Here is a 21,938-nt window from a genome sequence, read left to right as displayed (position 1 = left end):
TAGCAATTTTTCTCTAGCAGTGTCCCCCATTGTGCAGACTCAATCAAAGCCTCCATCTCAGGGGATGTATGCAAGGGTTTCAATACCTGGCAAAAAGAAGGGTCAGGTCCAGGGAATTGGATTGCTTCCTCTTCAGTTAGGGGATTCCAGCAAGAGATTCTTCCTGTCACACCAGATGGCAAGAATCCCTGGAGCAAACTAGAAAGAGAAAACAAGAGGGCGGTTCAGTGTCCAGTCCCAACAGTCATCTGGCTTGCTTTCTTTCCCAGGTTCTCACTGGACAAAAATAAATAAAAATCAATTTATTCATATCTGAATACTGGTGACATCGTAGTAGAATTTCTAGAAGCCGCCTTGACCCGTCACTAGCTTCGAGCACTCAGTAGCTGACCTCCAGTGAGCTGCTGCACACCATCTAACCATCTCTTTCCTGGTCATTCCCTACTAGGATGACATTCCACCTCTCTTTCCATGGTAACTTGCTTGAGGTTATTTACATCTCTATGCTTGATGTGATCAAAATACATAAGTTTGCCCCTGTTGATTTCTGACAGCAGGGTCTGCTTCTCTCCAGTAAAGTTTATAGCAAAAGCATTTGTTGTTTTTTCCATCAAAGGGAGATGCAAAAGTCTTCACAGCACCAAACTCAAAGGCTTCAGTTTTCTTCTTGTTAGCAGCATTCATTTTCCATGATTCACATCCATATGTTGCTATGGAAAAGTTTTAAGCTTTTCACCAGTTGAACCTTCATATATTTGGAGATGCCATGTTTTTTCCAAACATTTGTAAGGGAGGCCATGGCTGAGTGAGCCATTTTTAGTCTTCCAATTTCTCTGAAACAGCCTCCTTTGATTATGTATGGCTATGTATTGGATATGTCAAAAAGGCTGTACTACTCAGGAAATCCAGGAACAGACCCCAAACTCTTTCATCTATGTCTGAGTGTTCTGAGGCTTGATTTTTCCAGGGAGGGGCAGGTTTAAGAAGGAAGCACAAATCACATCTTACAGGCACAAGAGTCACTTGGTATCTTTCAGGAAGGGGGACAACTTTCAGAACAGAACCCACAGGAGGGGAAGCAGGAAAAACGTTCAGTTATTCAAATCCATGTCTAAGAAGGCAGTTACCAGTTTAGGTCTATCTCCTGAGGAAACGTCTAAGGCCAGGTCTACCCTATAAAATTACATTGGTATAACTACGTTGCTCAGGGGTTTAACAAATCCACGCCCCTGAGCAACACAGTTATACTGAGTTAACCCCTGGGTCAACAGGAGGGCTTCTCTTGTGGAAGTGGATTAACTATGCCAACAGGAGAAGCTCTCCCGTTGGCATACTGTTGTCTTCATTGAAGTGCTACAGCGGTGCCATTGCACCGTGGCATTTTAAGTGTAGACCTGCTCTCAGAAAGACAAAGGAGGAACTGGATCAGAAGAGCAGCAACACCGTTCAAAAGTACTGTTCCTCAGGATCCCGAACTGAACCTTACATTTGTCTCAGGATGGCCTTGACCGATGTGGTCAAGGAAGAAGGGGGATCATCAGGGAAAACTGAGAGATTAAACAAGGTGGCTAAGAATTGCTTCAATATGCACCAGTCTGAATCAAATTTTGTTTCTCTTCCTGAGGTCAATGTGACACTGCATATGTAGGTGTATAAACATTCCACTACCCCAATATAAGTTATACAGTCTCTCAACTAGGTTGCATATCACTGTTCATAAAATTGCATTTCAATTTCCTTGGATTATTATTACATGACTTTTCCACATCCTTCAATTGGTCTGTTTCTCTGCTACCTTTGGATCCCAGCGCTTCTAATAGTTTGTTGTCCTTTGGCCTTGCCCTAGGCCCCAGGGTTATGAAGGTATTAGCTGTTTTGGACCTGCCCTCAGGCAGGAAGGGGTCACCTCTATCCAAGACCATGGCATGTCTACACGACTATTAAAACAACAAGGAGTCTGGTGGCACCTTAAAGACTAACAGACTTATTTGGGCATAAGCTTTCATGGTTAAAAACCTCACTTCTTCAGATGCATAGAGTGAAAGTTACAGATGCAAGCATTATATATTGACACATGGAGAGCAGGGAGTTACTTCGCAAGTGGAGAACCAGTGTTGACAGGGCCAATTCAATCAGGGTGAATGTAGTCCACTCCCAATAATAGATGAGGAGGTGTCAATTCCAGGAGAGGAAAAGCTGTTTCTATAATGAGCCAGCCACTCCCAGTCCCTATTCAAGCCCAGATTAATGGTGTTAAATTTGCAAACGAATTTTAGTTCTGCTGTTTCTCTTTGAAGTCTGTTTCTGAAGTTTTTTTGTTCAATGATAGTGACTTTTAAATCTGTAATAGAATGTCCAGGGAGATTGAAGTGTTCACTTACTGGCTTTTGTATGTTACCATTCCTGATGTCCGATTTGTGTCCATTTATTCTTTTGCGGAGGGACTGTCCGGTTTGGCCGATGTACATGGCAGAGGGGCATTGCTGGCACATGATGGCATATATAACATTAGTAGATGTGCAGGTGAATGAGCCCTTGATGGTGTGGCTGATGTGGTTGGGTCCTCTGATGGTGTCGCCAGAGTAGATATGGGGACAGAGTAGGCAACGAGGTTTGCTACAGGGATTGGTTCCTGGGTTGGTGTTTCTGTGGTGTGGTGTGTAGTTGCTGGTGAGTATTTGCTTCAGGTTGGGGGGTTGTCTGTAAGCGAGGACTGGCCTGCCTCCCAAGGTCTGTGAGAGTGAGGGATCATTTTCCAGGATCGGTTGTAGATCGTGGATAATGCGCTGGAGAGGTTTTAGCTGGGGGCTGTATGTGATGGCCAGTGGTGTTCTGTTATTGTCCTTGTTGGGCCTGTCCTGTAGTAGGTGATTTCTGGGTACCCGTCTTGCTCTGTCAATCTGTTTCCTCACTTCCCCAGGTGGGTATTGTAGTTTTAAGAATGCTTGATAAAGATCTTGTAGGTGTTTGTCTCTGTCTGAGGGGTTGGAGCAAATTCGGTTGTATCTTAGGGCTTGGCTGTAGACAATGGATCGTGTGATGTGTCTTGGATGGAAGCTGGAGGCATGTAGGTACGTATAGCGGTCAGTAGGTTTCCGGTATAGGGTGGTGTTTATGTGACCATCACTTATTTGCACTGTAGTGTCCAGGAAGTGGATCTCTTGTGTGGACTGGTCCAGGCTGAGGTTGATGGTGGGGTAGAAATTGTTGAACTCCAGGTGGAATTCTTCAAGGGCCTCCTTTCCGTGGGTCCATATGATGAAGATGTCATCAATGTAGCGCAAGTAGAGGAGGGGCACTAGGGGACGAGAGCTGAGGAAGCGTTGTTCTAAGTCAGCCATAAAAATGTTGGCATACTGTGGGGCCATGCGGGTACCCATAGCAGTGCCACTGACTTGAAGGTATAAGTTGTCCCCAAATCTGAAGTGGTTGTGGGTGAGGACAAAGTCACAAAGCTCAGCCACCAGGCGTGCTGTGGCCTCATCAGGGATACTGTTCCTGACAGCTTGTAGTCCATTCTCATGTGGAATATTGGTGTAAAGTGCTTCTACATCCATGGTGGCCAGGATGGTGTTTTCAGGAAGAACACCAATGCATTGTAGTTTCCTCAGGAAGTCGGTGGTGTCTCGAAGATAGCTGGGAGTGCTGGTAGCGTAGGGTTTGAGGGGAGAGTCCAAATAGCCAGATAATCCTGCTGTAAGAGTGCCAATGCCTGAGATGATGGGGCGTCCAGGGTTTCCGGGTTTATGGATCTTGGGTAGCAGATAGAATACCCCACTCATGTTAGTGAGTTTAAGGCTAGCACAGATACCTACCCATGCTGCAGCCACACCTTTACTTGCAGTGAAGACATACCCACAATCTTTCTCTATCAATCAGCATCAAAGACCACTTGCTGAGAGCAATAGCAGCCTCTTACACACCATATGATGGAGTCTGGTGGGCTTAGGGTGACCAGATAGCAAGTGTGAAAAATCGGGACGGGGTTTGGGGGTAATAGGAGCCCATATTTAAAAAAAAAAAAAAAAAATCAGGACTGTCCCTATAAAATCGGGACATCTGGTCACCCTAGGTGGGCTGCCACCTGGTCATCCACACATATCTACCCAAAATCTTAGGGCTAGTCTACACTGGCACTGCCATGGCAGCACTTTAACGTGACTTGTGTAGTTGCGGCAGAGTGCTGGGAGAAAGCTCTCCCAGCGCTCTTAAAAAAAACAATCTCCACGAGGGGCATAGCTACCAGCACTGGAGGTGTGGCTGGTACACTGTCTACACTGGTGCTTTACAGCGCTGAAACTTGCTGCACTCAGGAGTGTTTTTTTTTTTCACACCCCTGAGCGAGAAAGTTGCAGCGCTGTAAAGTGCCAGTGTAGACAAGCCCTTACAAGCTGGGCATTCAGACATTGGCAGATGCTGCCTGTGGTAAGAGGGTACTCCACCCTGTGGTCTCCCAGTAGTAAAGGAATTAAAAAACCCTTTATATAGTTCTGTTTGAATTGAACCCTCCCTAAAGGCAAATTGCTTTACAAATTCCAATGGTTAGTGGATCTCTGGCCCCTATAAACAGAATAAGAAAACTTATTCTGATTTACCAAAATTTTCCTTTCTAGGTTACAGTAGCCACAGATCTAATCCTTCCTTGCTTTTGGAGTATTTCTTTAGCCAGTAGGATAAGAAGTTCTCTTTGGTTCCTTCAAATTGGTTCATAAAGTTATGATGTGAGGTAAGTGTGATGTGGGGTGCTTGGGGTAGCCCTCACTGGAAATACTAAGATCAGGGCAGGCTGCAAAAAGGAGAGCAGATATTCCCAAGACTGGTGGGTAACACTGAAGTTAAACTCCCCAACCAGTCACAAACTGTGCTTCTGATCCCCACACTGGTTATCAAGAAGCAAAAAAAAAAAAAAAGGAATCGCACAGCCCCCTTATTGCATTCCAGTTCTCTGGCTCTGAATCAGGACCTAGGTGCAGTATAGTGAGAAGCTGTTTTAAAACTCTCGCGATACAAAATGTTCTTCTGACCCCAAAGGGCCAGCCACATTGCCTGGTCAATATTAGGTTTGATCTTACCCAAAATACTACGCTGCCAGCCAATCCTTTAGTGTCTAAAACTAAAGGTTTATTATAAAGAAAAAAGAACAAGAAAAGAGTTGTTAATGGTAAAGCAGTCACATACATACAAAGACTTCAAAGTCCATATATCAGGTTCTTAGCAGTATTGGTGAGTTTGCTGGCTTGAAGGTGCCTCTGGAACACACCCACAGCTTGGATGGGTCATTCAGTCCTTTGTTCAGAGCTTCATTTGTAGAAAAGTTTCTCCAGAGGTAAGAAGCAGGAGTGAAGACACAATGGAGATGATGCAGCTGCCCTTTATATTCCTTTTACCATTTGGCTTGTGTTTCCTGTGTCCCAGACACAAGCTTCACAGCACATGGGCATGGAAGAACCTTAGGGCTGGTCTACACTAGGGGGGGGGGATCGATCTAAGATACGCAACTTCAGCTACGTGAATAATGTAGCTGAAGTCGAAGTATCTTAGATAGACTTACCTGGGGTCCACACGGCACGGGATCGACGGCCGCAGCTCCCCCGTCGACTGCTACCGTCGCTCGCTCCGGTGGAGTTCCGGAGTCGACGGGGAGTGCGTTCAGGGATGGATATATCGCGTCTTAACGAGACGCGATATATCGATCCCGGATAAATCGATTGCTACCCGCCTATACGGCGGGTAGTGAAGACGTACCCTTAGAGTTCTGTCCATAAGCATAAAACATGCCTTGCTGACTCAGAAGGTGTTCTTTCATAGTTCCTTTCAATGGGTTCATTGTACACCGGATATCCCTTGATGGGCCATCAAGCCAGCTTAGTGTTGATGCCATTCTGTCCGGGGGTATCACCCTGAAACCAGCACAAAGATTGGAAATACAGATATACCATACGTACCTATAACTCACAATACAAAGGTGATACAAACATATAAACAAGATTATCATATTTAGCAAATTATAACATTTTTGTAGATACCGTTTACATGGCATATCTGGTCAGATTCCTTGCAATATTATAATATTGGCGTTAACAATATCATAAAGAGTCTCCCATATTTCATAGTGTCACAGTAAGGATTCAGTTTATTGCATATAAGCTCATTAGAAAGTTCCAGTCTGCAGTGGATATTAGCCTTTGGAAGCTCTCTCAGCCGGTGGACTCTTCATTGTCGCTGGCTGCTCTTTTTGCTGTCAGTGACTGACTGACTGGTCTGGTTCTGCTTGTGTAGTAAAACGCAGGCTGAGAGCCCATTCGTTAATGCATCTGTGAATCTTGTAGTTCAGAGGAAATTTTCAGTAAGTCAAAATAAAATTTTCCTATTTCCCATCAGTGCCATAAGAACTGATGGAAAATTAAACAACTCGTTTAAGTCAAAGTTTAGTGTAAAACAAGGAGACATGGAGTCACTGTCACTTTTCATCACGTTCTTAAACTGGACATTAAGAATAATAGATGAATTGGAGGGCATGACGTACAATTTAGAGTTAAGCGTCTTAGTTTATGTAGATGACATCATACAACTGGCAGACGTGAATTAATGGTACTCTTTGCTACCTTGGAAAATTGGTATAGTCGAATTGTTCTTATAGTAAACGCCAAGATGACAAAGTGGTTGCATCTTGGGAAGGGGACAATAGATAGTTTTGAAATGTAGCAGCAGTGAAGTTGTGGAACAAGTGGAATCTTGTATGTACCTAGAAAGCTTGATCAGTGCTGATGATTCCACCAAGGATTAGGTTGAAAGGAGATGTACCTTAGCTATGAGTGCTGTAAGAAGTTGACAAAATCATCAACTGATAAATTTTCACTTTGGTACAAAACAGTAATTTTATCAAACCAGTGTACTTAACAGTCTTACTCTGTGGTCAGGAAGCAGCTGCAGTAAATGAGAGAGGAAAAAGGCTGGAAGCAGTGGAGATAAGGTTTGTACGTTTTGTGTGTTTTGAAAGATGGCCAGTGTAAAGTGGAATTATTTTTAAGACAAATTAAGTAAGAAACAGAAATCAGGGTATGGGATTGGCTACAATTGAGAAAATTACAGTGGTGGGGACACTGCAGAAGACAGACGATAGCATCCCAAAGAAAATAATGCAAGCACAGCCAAGGTTAGTCTGACGTAAAGGCAACCACTGACTAGGTGGTGGGATGCTGAATGTAAAGACATGACCAGGCTGGACTTTATGTAGGAGCAAATGATGGAAAGGAGTGAATGGCGACACTGTGACTGCTTCCTGTGACAGCAAAGATTCTGTGGGATGAAAGAGCGTCCCCATCAGACACAAGTCTTAAGAAGGGGAGCGTATCCTGAAAGATATGGAGGATTTGAGAACTTTCTTTCCTACTAGCCAGAGACAGATCCAACAGATGAAGTGCCAGAAAAGGATTCCAAGGCTAGCACCTTTCCATGAGCTGGGGACTCTGATTTTTAACTTTGAAAATGGGAAATCCGTGTCCTTTATTTGCTGGACAATCTCTTGGACTCTGCCTTCAGGTACAGTTGATGAAAAGTTGATGATTTTGCATAGGTCTTCAATCTTTTCCCTTTTGGTAATCTGGAATGACAGAATAAAAATTAGGCATAAAATATTTACATTTCCCTCCTTTTTGTGGTTAATAAACTAAAAGTATGAAAGACAAAGTTCAGATTTTTCTCTTGTGCAAACTTTTAAAATTCCTCGGGGGTGGGGGGAAGAACCAAGCCCTAAAGACAAATGTGTTTAAAGGACTGGCTGTTCTAATAAATGTATTTCAACAGGACAGTATGACTCATTGTTGCTTAATGCTGGTATGTCATTATTCAGTTTATTTTTAAATAGTGCTGTACAACCAGAGTTTCTGTGCTAGTTGTTGCCATGACTTCATAATATTTCCCTTAATATGCTTGTTCATACTTTCTCATACATAGTATCTGGCATGTATAAATCTTACAATTAATCAGAATTTCCTGAATCATAGTTATTTTCTTGCTTTTATGGAAAAAGAGAGTTTTCTGTTTTATGCAGTTTTATTAAAAAAACAAAACACAAACACCTGTTCTCTGTATCTATTCAGAAAATATTGTTCCATTGCAGCCTTGATCTCTTCCAGTTTTCCAAATAGTTTGTCAACTTAAATGGTCCTAAAGTAACATACTCTGAACTTTTTAAATTTGAAGGTGAATTGACATTACACCATTACTACAGAACTTTTTTTCCAGCTTTAACATTAGTGATCAGTAAAATAGAATTATTTTAAAAAGCCTTTGTTTGGTTTTCTCAAATCCACAGCAAACTCTAATGCTCATTCTATGAAGGTTTTATTTTAAAAACACTAAATAGGTTATTTAATGACTTGGGTAATGAAATGGAGTAAAATTTTAAAATGACACCAAGCTGGGAGGAGTTGCAGTTGATAAGAGGACAGGATTAGAATTTGAAAGGATCTTGACAAATTGGAGAACTGGTCTGTAATCAACAAGATGAAATGCAATAAAGACAATTGCAAAGTACTACCTGTAAGGAAAAATCAAATGCAAAATGAAGAATAACTGGCTAGGAGGTACTGTAGAAAAGGATGTGGGTGTTGTAGTGGATCACAAATTGAATGTGAGCCAATAATTTGATGCAGTTGTATAGGAGGATACTATCATTCTGGGCTGTATTAACAGGAGTGTCGTATGTAAGACAAGGAAGGTAATTGTCCCACTTTCAGCACGGGTGAGGCTTCAGCTGGAGTATTGTGTCAAGTATTGGCTGCCACATGTCAAGAGAGATGTGGACAAATCGGAGAGAATCCAGAGGAGAGCAACAAAAATGATTAGAAGGTTTAGAAAACCTGACCTATGAGGGAAGGTTTAAAAAAAAAAAAAGGCACAGTTAGCTTTGAGAAATGAAGACTGAATGAGGAGCTGATAACAGTCTTTAACATATCTGAATGCTGTTACAAAGAGGAGGGTGACAAGTTCTTCTCCCAATTCACTGAAGACAGGGCAGGAAGTAATGGGCTTAATCTGCAGCAAGGGAGATTGAGGTTAGATATTAGAAAAATCTTGCTTAAAGATAGTTACATACTGGAATATGTTTCCACGGGATGTTACCAGTGTGCATGTAAAACGATGGGTCTAGATACATGGTAGGGGTGCAGTACTTTCAGTAGTTGCACTGCAACATCAGTGACAGAACTTCAAGGGAATATTGAATTTTAAATAGGTATTTTTAGCTTGCAGTTAAGTGAACACTTGTGGAAAATAAGTGGACTTTTACCTGAAGGCACTTGTTGTTCACCTCTTGGCAGAATGATTCCTTCTAATCACTACTTTTTTTTTTTTTTTTTTTAGGGAATTTTAGTTAAATACTTTTGCATGGTATCTTACTATTTAAAAAAACCAGCAATACTATCTATAGTTTAGTGACATTGACTTATTCTGTGTTTATCTCATGAACAAGTAATTGTCAGTCCATAACAAAACTCCATTGTAACTGTAGTATAGTAAAGATGACACAAGACTTGAAACTGTTTTTCTTTGTCTTTCATGCAATCCCAGATTACCATACTATTGTCGCAGTCCATTACGATTTGGACTGACAAAATACATTGCTCTGAAACATATCCAAACTTTTCTCCAAAACCTCTCTAGATAAATATTTTCTACATAATTAACACAGCTTCATGCCAGGACATTTTTTGTTTGAATCTGTATACTAGAGATCTGTCCCCACTTCTGTTACATTTGATTTATCAGGGAACTGTTAGCTGCATGGTCCATCCAAGTAGTACAGTAAATGTTTACTATTTAATTTGGTTAGTGTTGTTTGAAAAACTCAACACTTTTTTTCTCCCAGTGCGCTTACATATGCAGATAACACTGTGCAAAAAAGACTTTTATTTTTAATGTGGAAAAACTAATAACAGTTAACAAATTACATTTTAGGTGGCAATAATATTAAACAATCCCAGATAAGTATGATATTGCCCTCATGGTGTTATATTTAGACTCTAACTAGGAAAAAAGTGGGTGGTGGTGGTGGTTTTTTTAATTTGTGTGGTTATGATCAACCCTGACTAATTTAGCTTATTAAGGTTACTTGGGGGAAGAAGGGGTTGCATCTGTTGTCCATCAAATATAAATAGTACTTTATCCTTTTGAAAAATAACAGATAAAATGTGTAAGATAAGGAGTGTTTGAAGGGGTTTTAGGTATGTATCTTTGCATATTTTATCTTAAATCATGTATTAAAAAGGCTAACAAAGTAGAATAAAGATTAGTGCTATTGGATATTATGTTGAGGAGCATGTGACATGCTTAAATCAAACATATAGTCCTTATAGTTGGGAGGACATTTGTCTTCATTTATTTCCCCTTTAAAATAATTAAGCAAAGGAAAGCTATCTTGTTTTATGGTACCTATAGACACCAATGGGTTAGATATTGTTCTGTGAATCAGTTGAATTAGTTCATATACCTTTTTGTTTTTGCTTGGGATTATTTGCATTTTTGCTTAATCCCCACTTTAACTCTTCTTCTAGGCACTACATGGCCATCACCTTTTTCATGTGACTCTGGAATAGGATTGTCCTGGAGTCTCCAGGAATTACAGATTAATCTTTAATTAGAGATTGTCATGTGATGAAACCTCCAGGAATACCTCCAACCAAAATTGGCAACCCTAATGTGGAAAAAAAAACTTGAGTTCAAAGTGCAGCACTTCTAGCTCCAGAGGCAGTGGTTGATCATACAACAATTACTTTAATTGCGGTATTCATTCAAGAGACTAAATGTTTTATAAAGAAACAGTACTGTTAAAGTCAGTTGTCTGGTATCCTACAAAGTCCTTGCACAGAACTTTACAAACAAAACACTCCTTCTGCTGCATTCTCCTCCCTTCAGCTTTAATCTGGAGTGTGAAGGATCAGCAAAACCACTAAAGAGATGTGGCTTACCTTTTATAGATTTAGTGATTAGTATTTTGTAAAACATTGTGTTGTGCTATGTAGCAAAAGAGCATACGCTGTAGTACGGTAAAACGTGTCACAAATGCAGTCAAAAGCAACATTGTCCAGGACTTTCAGCTGCTAGGGGAATTAACAATTGTTTCTCTCTCAAGACTGGTTTTTGACATGGTACATACAAATTTTGGCCTAAAGGCATTAGGAAATGGTGTGTGTGTGTGTGTGGTAGTTAAAGATTGTACATTTTATCCCACTCTTATGTTGCAGCTGCTTAGATTGTGAGCTCTTTGCAGCAGAGGCTGTCTTCATGTATGTCTTGTAGGCACTACCTAACACATAGGTGCTACTGAATGCTATACATTTTATTATATCTTTTGTTTGGTGGCGATTTCCGGAAAAAGTAATTATGGGTGCATTAATAAAGGACAACTCCTTTACACACAGGAAGGTAAAGATTTTTGAAAAACTATTAAACCAACTACATCTGGGATATTGGTCCTTCTTGAAGTGCCTGGTGCCTTGAAACTTCTGGTTTATATCTCCTGCAGGTGTGTGTAACTCAACTATCCAGATTATTTTATTTAGGAAACCAAATAAAACTTTCTTATCACTTAAATCTGTCAGATCACATTTTTCTTCTCATGTCAGTGTATCTTTTTTGTCTTGAGGTTAGAGAGGAGGGTCTTTTCAGTTTTGATGTGGGTAACGTACCTTTTTTTAAAACCTTCTATTCTTGGGTCTAGAATCTTCTAGTTGAAAATTTCAGTAATGGCTCAAGCATGTTCTCTTCTTCTATCCCAACATGTTTAGTGGCTTTGAATACGGCAGATGAAATTTATTATAAATAGTTTCCCAGCAATAAGCTGTTACCTTTAATCTGAAAGACACAGTATATAAAATATCTGACTTTTGAAATTAATAAAATATTTGAAAGTGGGGGAGGGAGAAGCTTGCAGGTGGAGTAATGAAGGAATCTGTACTTCAAGCCACCTGAAAAAGCTTGATCTTTGTGACATGTATAAAATTGCTTAACCATTAACCGGTTTGGCACTGTAATCTTGTAAAAAGAAATTACATTTTTCCATAACTGGTTGATACATGCTTAATAAATTACTGAAATTTATGTTCTGTATAGATTTATGTTCTGACGGGGTTCAACAATTTTCTGGTCTCTAGTGAACTCTGTCAGTTAGGTACGCTTAATGAAAAAAGGTCTCTTAACAGTAGTCATTATGCAATTATCCATTGTCTTGTTCTTATTTGTCACTCTTAGATATAAGAACTTGTATTCCCTATAGTGCTCGTCCAAAATGGCTAACAGCATTGCTGTCTGATGACAACTGCTGCTCTTTTAACAATGTTTTTGCCATGTGTGAGAAGGTAGCCTAGGCTCAACATCTCTAACCATCACTTCCTTTATAAATGTGAAATATTTGTTTAAAATTCTCAAAAGTATTCATATAAAACCACTCAATCCTTTAGTATCAGAATTTAAACCTGAAATTTCCTTGAATGTGAAAAAGCATTAATTGCTTAGTGGCAGGAATACTGTCAGGCTAAATTCCATTTGCTGTTCTGTGCGAGTTGGAAATTGCTTTATACTTATGGGTATTGTATCTTTTTATGGATTTAGCTGGAGAAGCACCTAGTTTCTAGGGTAGAAAGGGTTAACGAACCAACATTTAATCTCGGGAAACCTAGCCTGGAAATTTGGCTAACTAGGTCACAAGTGGGTCATTCTTTGACCCATTTGCCAGTGTGACTTCCTTGGGGCCGTAATGGGTCATCTAGCTGTATGAGAAAACAATCCCTTCTCTCCACCCTTTTTGTAAATGAGAACATAACGTTAAAATTCAGAAACTGAAATTATTGAGCTGTAATTTGTCTACAAAATTTTATTTAGATATGATTTTTGAGTGTATCTTCTATTGCTATTGTTAATTAATGCAACACAGATTATGGAATCTGAGTTTATGCTTAGTTTACTGTGCTGTGTCCTCCCTAGGTTTGATTAGTCAAGAGAGCCTTGCTAGCTCGATTAAAGTTGTATTAAGTTCCAGGCAAGCAATGTTCAAATAAAATTCTGGGACTAAACACTGAAATTCTTATGGTACAAACCAATTATAGCGCCCGCCATACAGCAGTGGAAAGACTAAAATGGCACATTATGTATATTAGGGCTGATGTGGAGGGATGATGAATGTTAGTTAGAAGACTTTGTGTACACTTAAACCACTACAGCGGCACAGCTGCAGCTGTACTGTAGAGGTTCAGTGTAGACACTAACTACAGCAACTGGAGGAGTTCTCCTGTTGTTGTAGTTAATCTACCTCCCTGAGAGGCAGTAGCTAGCTTGACGGAAGAATTCTTCCATCAACCTGTCTACATCAGGACTTGGGTCGGCTTAACTAAGGGCATGTCTACACTTACCGGTAGATCAGCACTGCTGCAATCAATGCGGCAAGTGTTGATTTAGCGGGTCTGGTGAAGACACGCTGAATTGATGGGAGAGCACTCTCCCATCGATTTGTGTACTCCACCTCCCTGAGAAGCGTAAGGGAAGTCAAGGGGAGATGCTCTCCTGTTGACATGGCGCAGTGTAGCCACGCGGTAAGTGGATCTAACTACGTTATTTACGTATCTGAAGTTGCATAAGTTAGATCGATTTACCGCAGTAGTGTAGACCAGCCCTATGTTACTAAGCAGTGTGAATTTTTCATATCCATGAGTGACATAGCTGGGTTGACCTAACTTTTTAGTGTATGTGTCAAACATGTAATACTTATGGTTTGCTGTTGCTGGAAGTAAGGATATAAGTAAGCAGTAATTGAGCGTATATTGTTTTGGCGGGGGTATTGAAAATTTCCCGTAACTTTTAACATTTAGGCTAAAAGTCTGTGAAAGAAATGGACACTCAAAATCATAGCAAATTATGGGTAAGTTTAATGTTTACTAATGTTCTCTTTGTCCTTCCTACAGATTTTTGAAGATCTGGTGCTCATAATAGAACACTGAACACTTGCAAGCTCTCCAAACATAGAAATGTCTGGATCATATGATGATTCTGTTGGAGTAGAGGTTTCTAGTGATAGCTTCTGGGAGGTAACCTGAACACTCTATTATAAGATATCATGTTTGCTTCTGATTCTCACCTCTTCCATAGATTACTATGATTTCTGTGCACATACAGAGTTACAGGCAACTAAAGACGATAGTCTAAATAAAATGTGTGGTTATTTTTAACTTCAGAAGTAGCCTTCGGGATAGTAGTGACCTTTAATTTTTGGCCCAGTTCTGTCAAGTTAAAAGTTTTTATAAACTGAAAGTGCTGACACACAAGATCACAAATGCCATCCATTTTAATAGGATATGGGATTCAGTTTAAATGTTTATAATTTTTCTGCCCTGTTAAGAAGTCTGTGTAAAATACTTTCTTCTGTATTTAGAGATTGACAAAAGCTAAGGAGTATACTTAAAAGCTACTGTAACTAGGTCTTCGGCCAGTAAAAATAATTGTATTAAAAAGATTTACTGAATATATTGATCTTCATAAAATAGAAATTTTAATGTTATAAAATTTTAAAATTAAGATTAAGAAACAATCTGTTGGCATGAGATTTTTGGAATAATGTAGAAGTAAGCTCAGTGTTCTAGGGTGCAAGTACTACTTTTGTGACTGGTACTTGTGGGTCTGATCTATGGCAAAGCAGAGACAAATGGGTGATGGAAGATGTTCAAATATTTCCATAATAACTGGGGTCTTGAACTATCAGATTAATTGGTTTGTGGTGGCCTGGTGGGAGCAGGTCTCCCCATCAGGCAGCTGGTGATTTATATGCTTGATTTAAAAGTAGGCTTGGCAAAATTTGATTTTTGTCTTTTTATAAGCTTAACGGATAATATCAATGTTTATTTTTAAGCTTTTCTTATTTGTATTGATTTAAATTTTCACTGTTGCACAAAATTATGGGGTTCAAGCATTTCCCCCCATTTTGATTGATTTAGATGTTCACAGTTGCAGGAAATTATGGGGGAGGGGCAGACAATTTAATCACAGTAGACATTGAGATTAAAAAATTTAAAGCTTTGTAACTGTTTAAAACACAAATTAGTAACATCACATGTCAAAAATATACAAAGTAAATATCCTTAACTCAAACTCTGAAGAAGTTCTCAACGAGCATTTTTCTTTGTCTATCTGTAAATTTCTATTATTTTTGTGTGTAGAGTGATGTTTACTAACACTTACTGATAAAAAATCTAATCCTTCTAAGCATATATACAAGCAAGAGTTATTGCATTTTGATGCTAGTTTCTCATTAATCTTGGATAAGATATCGAGGAAATGCTTAGTTTGACCAGTTAAGGTTTCTATTGGACAACAATCAAACCAGCTGCTGTATAGTTTCTTGGAAGACTTCTGTGGTTGAAATGGCCCACTCACTCTTGCAGAGATTCTGGATACCACAGCATAAAATCTTGAATGGGCTTTTTGTCTATTTTAGGATGTTGTAGTTTAGTATTTTCTTAAGGAATGTCTGCTTTGCAATGAAAGTTTGTCACTTCAGTACAATGGATCTTACCCCTATTTTGCAGCTCCTTTGAAGCAGAAACCAGACTTGTCAATCAAAGCAGGCTGACTGGCCACTGCCCTGAAGACCTGACCAGACAGCATATACTGCCTCCAGCAATTGGAAGGCTTTACTAGACCTGCTCAGAGCAACAAGAAAACAAAACAACCAAAAAGGGATCCTTATTTATTCTTGCAATTCAGCTTATTGAATCTAAGCATTACTGATCTATTATTCAACCTCAGAGGCTCTGCAGCAAGGTTCCTGGAAACAACCTTCTGATGTTTAGGTAGCTGACTTCAACAACTTTCAGAGTAGCAGGTCTGGGTAGATCTCTCAGGCAAGAACACAACAGGAGGAATTGGGAGGCTGGCAGAAAAGGGCACAAAATGCCTACCCAACCGAATCCTGCTCGCCTTGGGTCAGCCGTGCCACACCTGCTGAGCTAACTGAACCCAACTCGTGCTGTGTGTGGACTACATCCTGCCTCTTTCTAACTCTCCTCCATAAAGCCAACCCTGGAGAAATGAGAGGGAGAACAGTCCAGACATACAGGAACAAGTAGGTGGTAAGGGTCTTCTTGGCCCATACCTTATTTCTGTTTTCCCTGCCCCTTTAACAAGGTGTCACTCCACCCTTATGAAACCCTGCCTTGATGGCTTAGGATTCTATGAGACACAATGGCTGCTTCATGTAAAGGGTTCCCCTGCCTCTGCCTGGAGCGGGAGCTTAGGGAACATCTATAACGTTCAAGAAGTCAATTAGGCATCATCTATAGCACATCAATAAGTTTGGCTCTCCCTTCAGATCTTTTTTTATACTATTATCTTGGGTTGCTTATCTCTCTCTACCCTACAAATAAGGGGGAACTTCTTCAAACACTTCAGCATTGGTTTTATCAACGAGAGACAAAGATACCAAATCCTCAACCTCTTCTCTGTTCCTGGCCAAAGAGGAAGAATCTTCTGTTTTCGTAAGCACTATACGTAAAGAGAGAATAAGCATCATAGCAACTCCTTAAGAAAGCAAACGATAAATCTGGGAGAGTGGAGTATACAGCCCAAGATCTTCAAGTAGAGACTCTGGCCTTCAGTAGCCCTCCTGTCAATGGATCTATTTGTATCCAGAACCCAGCAAAAAAACTCAAGTCTTATTCTAGAATGCAGATTAATAGACTGCATGATTGTAGCTACATTCTCCTATGGCCAACAATGAGTGTCTTTCTGGCTTTTACTGCCCACACTGTTCTCCAGGATGGAAGTGTGCGCATGCGCGCTCACACACAAGTGAGTCAAGTGGTCTCACATTGTTCAGGAGGTCCTGGTTCTCGTGTCCAATTTAGGTAACAACTGCCATTTGGTTATGCCTCCTCTACAAGAAGTATTTGCTCCCAAGGACAAAATTCTGCATACAAGTCCAGAAAAAACTACATTGAATTACATGATGAGAGGTATCAATTAAAGCAATGTATTTAGATGTGTGTAACACTTTTAGCTTTGAAATGATATCTACAAACAGGGCATCTTCAAGGGTCACATCTGTGTGAATGACAATATTCAGTTATTAGCATGGATGGATTCAGTTAATGCAAGGGCAAAGCAATTCTTAAAATTGTCCTAAAGCCTTCAACTCTAAAATACAAATTGTAACCATTTCCAGCTCACTAAAGACAGGAATGTCCTCTCATCCAGATGAAAGATTTCTTAGAGAGCCACACATCTCAAATCCACACCAATGAGAATTTATTTCTGGGAACTAGATGTTGTATCAAATGCTCTAAGCATTTTAATTGCTTGTCAGAAGTGCCGTAGATTTTCTATCTTTAAAGGTTGACATACTAGGTGTAGTCATTTCAGCAAGGAGCATTTTTGGAGGATAAGGTCTGATTGGGGAAAGGCATTATGGCAGTGCTTAATTTGTGCCAGGGCTGAGCCCCGGCACCTGAGGCTTGGCAGTTCATAGCCCCAGGATATCTGGGCTTTCTGCATCAATTATGAAAATAAAAAAAAAAACTGCTTGAGCCCTAGTACCCTAATTACTTGAGCCTTGGTACCTCTTTCATTACAAATTAAGCACTGCATTTCTGCACTTCTCATGAGGCAAAGTTGTTCTTAACCTTTATTCCCCAAATTAACCTGGTTATAAGAAATTGTTTTCTTTTCTGCTGACATGCAGAACACCTTAAAAAGAACTCCATGCACAACTGATGTGTTAGGAGAGTGCTAAAAATTAACACTGCACAGCAATCCAATTCAGGAAATCTAGCTGTGGTCTATAACCCCCATCATAATAAATAAATAAAAGCATACCGTATGGCTTCAGTTATTAGATGACATTTCCGAAGCTGTCAACGGTAGAAGCCTCTTCTCTTTTCCCCCCCACCCCCCCCAATATTCATGCTCATTTATTCAGAGCCACAGTAGCCTCCCATCCGGAAGGATCATATCCAACATACAGAAAGATACAGGGTGACAATCTGGTAATGTTCATAGCTTCACTAAGTTTTTACAAATTAATTGCATGGGTCCCCTTAGTTTCTGCCGTTTGAAGACCGGTATCTGCATACTGTGTTCACCCCTAATTTTATATTTAAAACTAAGTGAGAGTGAGATACATCTATCTCATTCGTTATTTATTTTCCTTCCCTGTTGATGCACTGCTATTAGATATCCCATTGTAATGGAACAACAGACCTTCCAAGTAAGGAATAGGAAAATGTCTTAATTTACTAAGAATTTCCTTTCTTCTAGCAGGATCCAATCCACAGATTCAATCCATCCAACACAAATTATCATTCTGAGGGAGATTTAATTTGTCTCTCTCTCTATTTTCTTTTTAGGGCACACTATATATGTGCATATTCTCTGATAATTGGCATAGACTTTTAAGTTGTTCTGCAGTAAAAAGCATTTGCATGAGTTCTTGTTTTAGTTAATCACTGAATTAAACTTTGAAGGACTTACTTCCAAAGTTACTTCATAGACCTAAGTCTTTTAAAGTTTAATTCAAAGGTTATAAAATAGAACAAAAAATTCATACACACACTTCCTTCTGCAGATCAACTTCAAATTCCCCCCCAGCTATTGGAGAGCATACACATATGTATAGTGCGAAGAAATAAATTGGAGGAGACTGCGCCCAATTAAACCTCCCTCAGAACTGTAATTCTTGTGCTTGGTGGATTGGATCTGTGGACTTTCCTGTTAGAAGAAAGGAAACTTTTGGGTAAGGTAAGATAATTTTTCCTATATTCAGTATTTTGAAAATCTGTGAAATTAATTAATATACTTTTCTTTCTTTGGAAAAGTACAGGTTCCCTTCTTTATCAACATTTCTTGTCTGCTACTACACATGGATTAAAAAGAATACTAGGAACTAAAGCAGACTTTTAATGCAAACTCCAGTCTTAAACACATCATTGTTTATAGCTATTCTCTGGCATTCTTCCACTAACATTTATACTAAGGCCTTGTACAAAGAAAATAGTTTAATCATGTTTGGTAGGGTTACCATATTTCAACAATCAAAAAAGAGGACGGGAGGAGCCCCGCCCTTGCCCCTTCTACTCCCTCCCACTTCCCACCCTCCTCAGAACCTCCAACCCTCCCCCGCTCCTTGTCCCCTGATTGCCCCCTCCTGAGACCCTCCCCCATCCTAACTGGCCCCCTAGGACCCTACCCCCTACCTGTCCCCTGGCTGCCCCAACCCTTATCCACACCCCCACCCCCAGACAGACCCCTGGGACTTCCACGCCCCATCCAACCACTCCCCACCCCCTGACAGCCCCCGCCCCCAGAACTCCCAACCCATCTAAACCCCTCTGCTCCATGTCCCCTGACTGCTCCGATCCCTCTCCCCACCCCTGCCCCCTGACAGCCTCCCCCCAGAACTCCCAAACCCCCCCCCCACTCCTTGTCCCCTGACTACCCCTCCTGGGACCCCTGCTCCTAACTGCCCTCCAGAACCCCACCCTCTACCTGTACCCTGACTGCCCAAAACCTTATCCACATCCCCACCCCCAGACAGCCCCCCCCAGCACTCCTGACCCATCCAACCCTCCCCTGTTCGCTGTCTCTTGACTGCTTCCTCCAGAACCCCCCTGCCCCTTCTCCGACCCCCTGGCCCCCTTACCCTGCCGCTCAGAACAGCGTGTCGGGCTCCACGTGGAGCGCACAGCCCGGTCCCCGCCCTCGCAGAGCGGCGCGCTGGGCAGCGGGGGGGGGGGTTGCGGAGCAGGGGGAGGAGTTCCAGACTGCTGGAGGCCTGTTGCGAACGTCTGGCAATCTGCGAATGCAGGGAGGGGGAGGAGCTTGAGATCACTCCCCAGCAGGGGAGAGGAGGGAGAAGCGGAGGAGGGGCTCTGGCTGCCGGAGCCCCGTGCGAGTGGCACGATCCAGCCACGCTGCCCTGTCAGCCACGCGCGCTCTGCATGGGGGGGAAATCCAGACTTTTACAAATTCCCCCTGGACGCTATTTTTAACTCAGAAAAGCCGGACATGTCCGGGAGAATCCGGACGAATGGTAACCCTAATGTTTGGAGACCATGTTATAGGCTGGGTTAAGTGTGTGTTGATTACTTTTGCTTCTCATTTCAAATTGTAAATTTTTAAATCTTTTTTAAAAAAAATAAACCTATCATGTCCTTCTAAAAATCTCTCCTAAAGGTCACAATTTAGTAAGAACTCGAGTAAGAGTTCTTGTGCTGAAAAGGATCAGGCAATGTTTGCTGTTTGCAGTAATCTGGACAGTTACTGTAAGGCAGCTACCGGTCTTGTATGTATGGTAGAACTACTCTTAAATTGTTCCCTTTTTAGCAACATACGCAAATACTACTTTAACGCTTGTAATGAGCAGAATTGCTAATAGTTTAGAATATCTGCACTTTCATATTTACCATATTCTAGCTCAGCAATTTAAACAAAATGTACAATTGACTCTCAGCGTTATTTAAAATATACAGATTGCACTAACATTTTTCATTATATTGCACACAGAAGAAGTTACACTTCAGCAATGTACAGTGAATTTTTTCCACTTCCCTCAGCTATTGCTAATGGGTGTTCATAGGAACTAGAATCCTACATTCTTCTTCGAGAGATGTCCCTGTGGGTGCTCCACTCCAGGTGTTGGTGCGTCCCTGCGCCTTCGCTCTGAGATTTTTCGTAGCAGTACTCGTACTGGCCACGCATGCGCAGAGGCTGCCCCCCGCTGTGAGTCTAGGATAATAGTACGCATGCGTGGCCAATCTCCTCAGTTCCTTCTCTACCGTCCCCGGCCTGAGACGGAGCTCAGCAGACTCGTTAGGAAAACCTTCACTTTCTTACAATTACCTGTTATAGTAGTTAGTTTGTTGTCAGTTCTTGTTAGTCTAGTTTATTAGTTCTTTACGTGTTAAAAAAAAAAAAAAAAAAAAAAATTCTGTCAGCCGCAGCCGCTTCTACCATGCCTGGCTCCACAGGCTTTAAGCGCTGCTCTACGTGCAAGGATGCTATCCCACTCTCTGATGGCCATTCTCTTTGTATAAAATGCCTGGGGGAAACGCACATTCCCCAAAAATGTGCCCACTGTACCAAACTCAGTTCCAGGGCACGAAAGGACAGGGAGCTCAAATTGAAACTGCTCCTCCTGCAGAAGTCTATCGGGTCAGTTTCAGACCCAGGCGCCGACTCCGGCTCTACTGCCCGACACAGCCCCCCTGCTTCAAAAAACCTGAAGCAAACTTCAAAGAAGGGGCAGCCCTCTCCAACAAGGAAGTTGGTGAGGCACAAAAGCGCCTCAGGCAGGTCAACAGTTTCCCTGCCTGCGTTTCCTCGCCTCAGCCCTTTTGAAGAGCCGGGCTCCTCAGGCACCGCACGAAAGCCGCCTCAGGTTGCGGCGGCGGCGCGAGGCTCCGGTGCCGAGGCTACAGGCTTTCAGTTGCCTGCCTCGTTTATGGCACCATTCGGCACCGAGATGGACGCGGTGCCGACATTTCCCGCCCTGGCTGACCCTCAGCGGGCTGATGTTGCCCCCCCGGCACCTACCACGGCACCGGCAACCGCGGCACAGACTGACAGGGAGATCAAAGGCAAAACCCCTGCTCAGAGGAATGTTCCCTCAGGGCAACTTCCTCCTCCGCAGTTTTCACCTCATGCAGGAGCCTCACCTCTTCAATTTACTCAGACAGCAGATCTATCGCTGTCACCTACTCTGCAGTCTCCCCTGATGACTGCCTGTTTTTCTCCAGTGCATGACTCAGGATCAGAACAACCTCCCTCCAGTGAGGAGGAAACTGATCCACAGGCAGTTTTTTCTCCTGATCAAGACTCCCACACCCCAATCAACAGGGGTTACAAACAAATCACCTCGGCCTGTTATCAGGATCCTGCCCCATGGGGAGTGAACCCTT

The 21,938-nt window shown here is 41.6% G+C and overlaps 1 protein-coding gene across 1 annotated transcript in view; it reads left to right on the top strand.

Moving 5' to 3' along the window:
- PACSIN2 (protein kinase C and casein kinase substrate in neurons 2) overlaps positions 1-21,938 on the top strand; it is a 128,256-nt gene that overhangs the window by 49,418 nt on the left and 56,900 nt on the right. The window contains exon 2 of the mRNA XM_065409768.1: positions 13,959-14,081. Within this exon, the coding sequence (XP_065265840.1) occupies positions 14,022-14,081 (60 nt within the window). The 5' untranslated portion in view covers positions 13,959-14,021. The remainder of the gene's footprint in view (positions 1-13,958; positions 14,082-21,938) is intronic.

The sequence above is a fragment of the Emys orbicularis genome, chromosome 1 (assembly GCF_028017835.1).
Source record: "Emys orbicularis isolate rEmyOrb1 chromosome 1, rEmyOrb1.hap1, whole genome shotgun sequence".
In the NCBI taxonomy this organism is placed as follows: domain Eukaryota; kingdom Metazoa; phylum Chordata; order Testudines; family Emydidae; genus Emys; species Emys orbicularis.
This window is presented reverse-complemented; position numbering and strand designations above follow the sequence as displayed.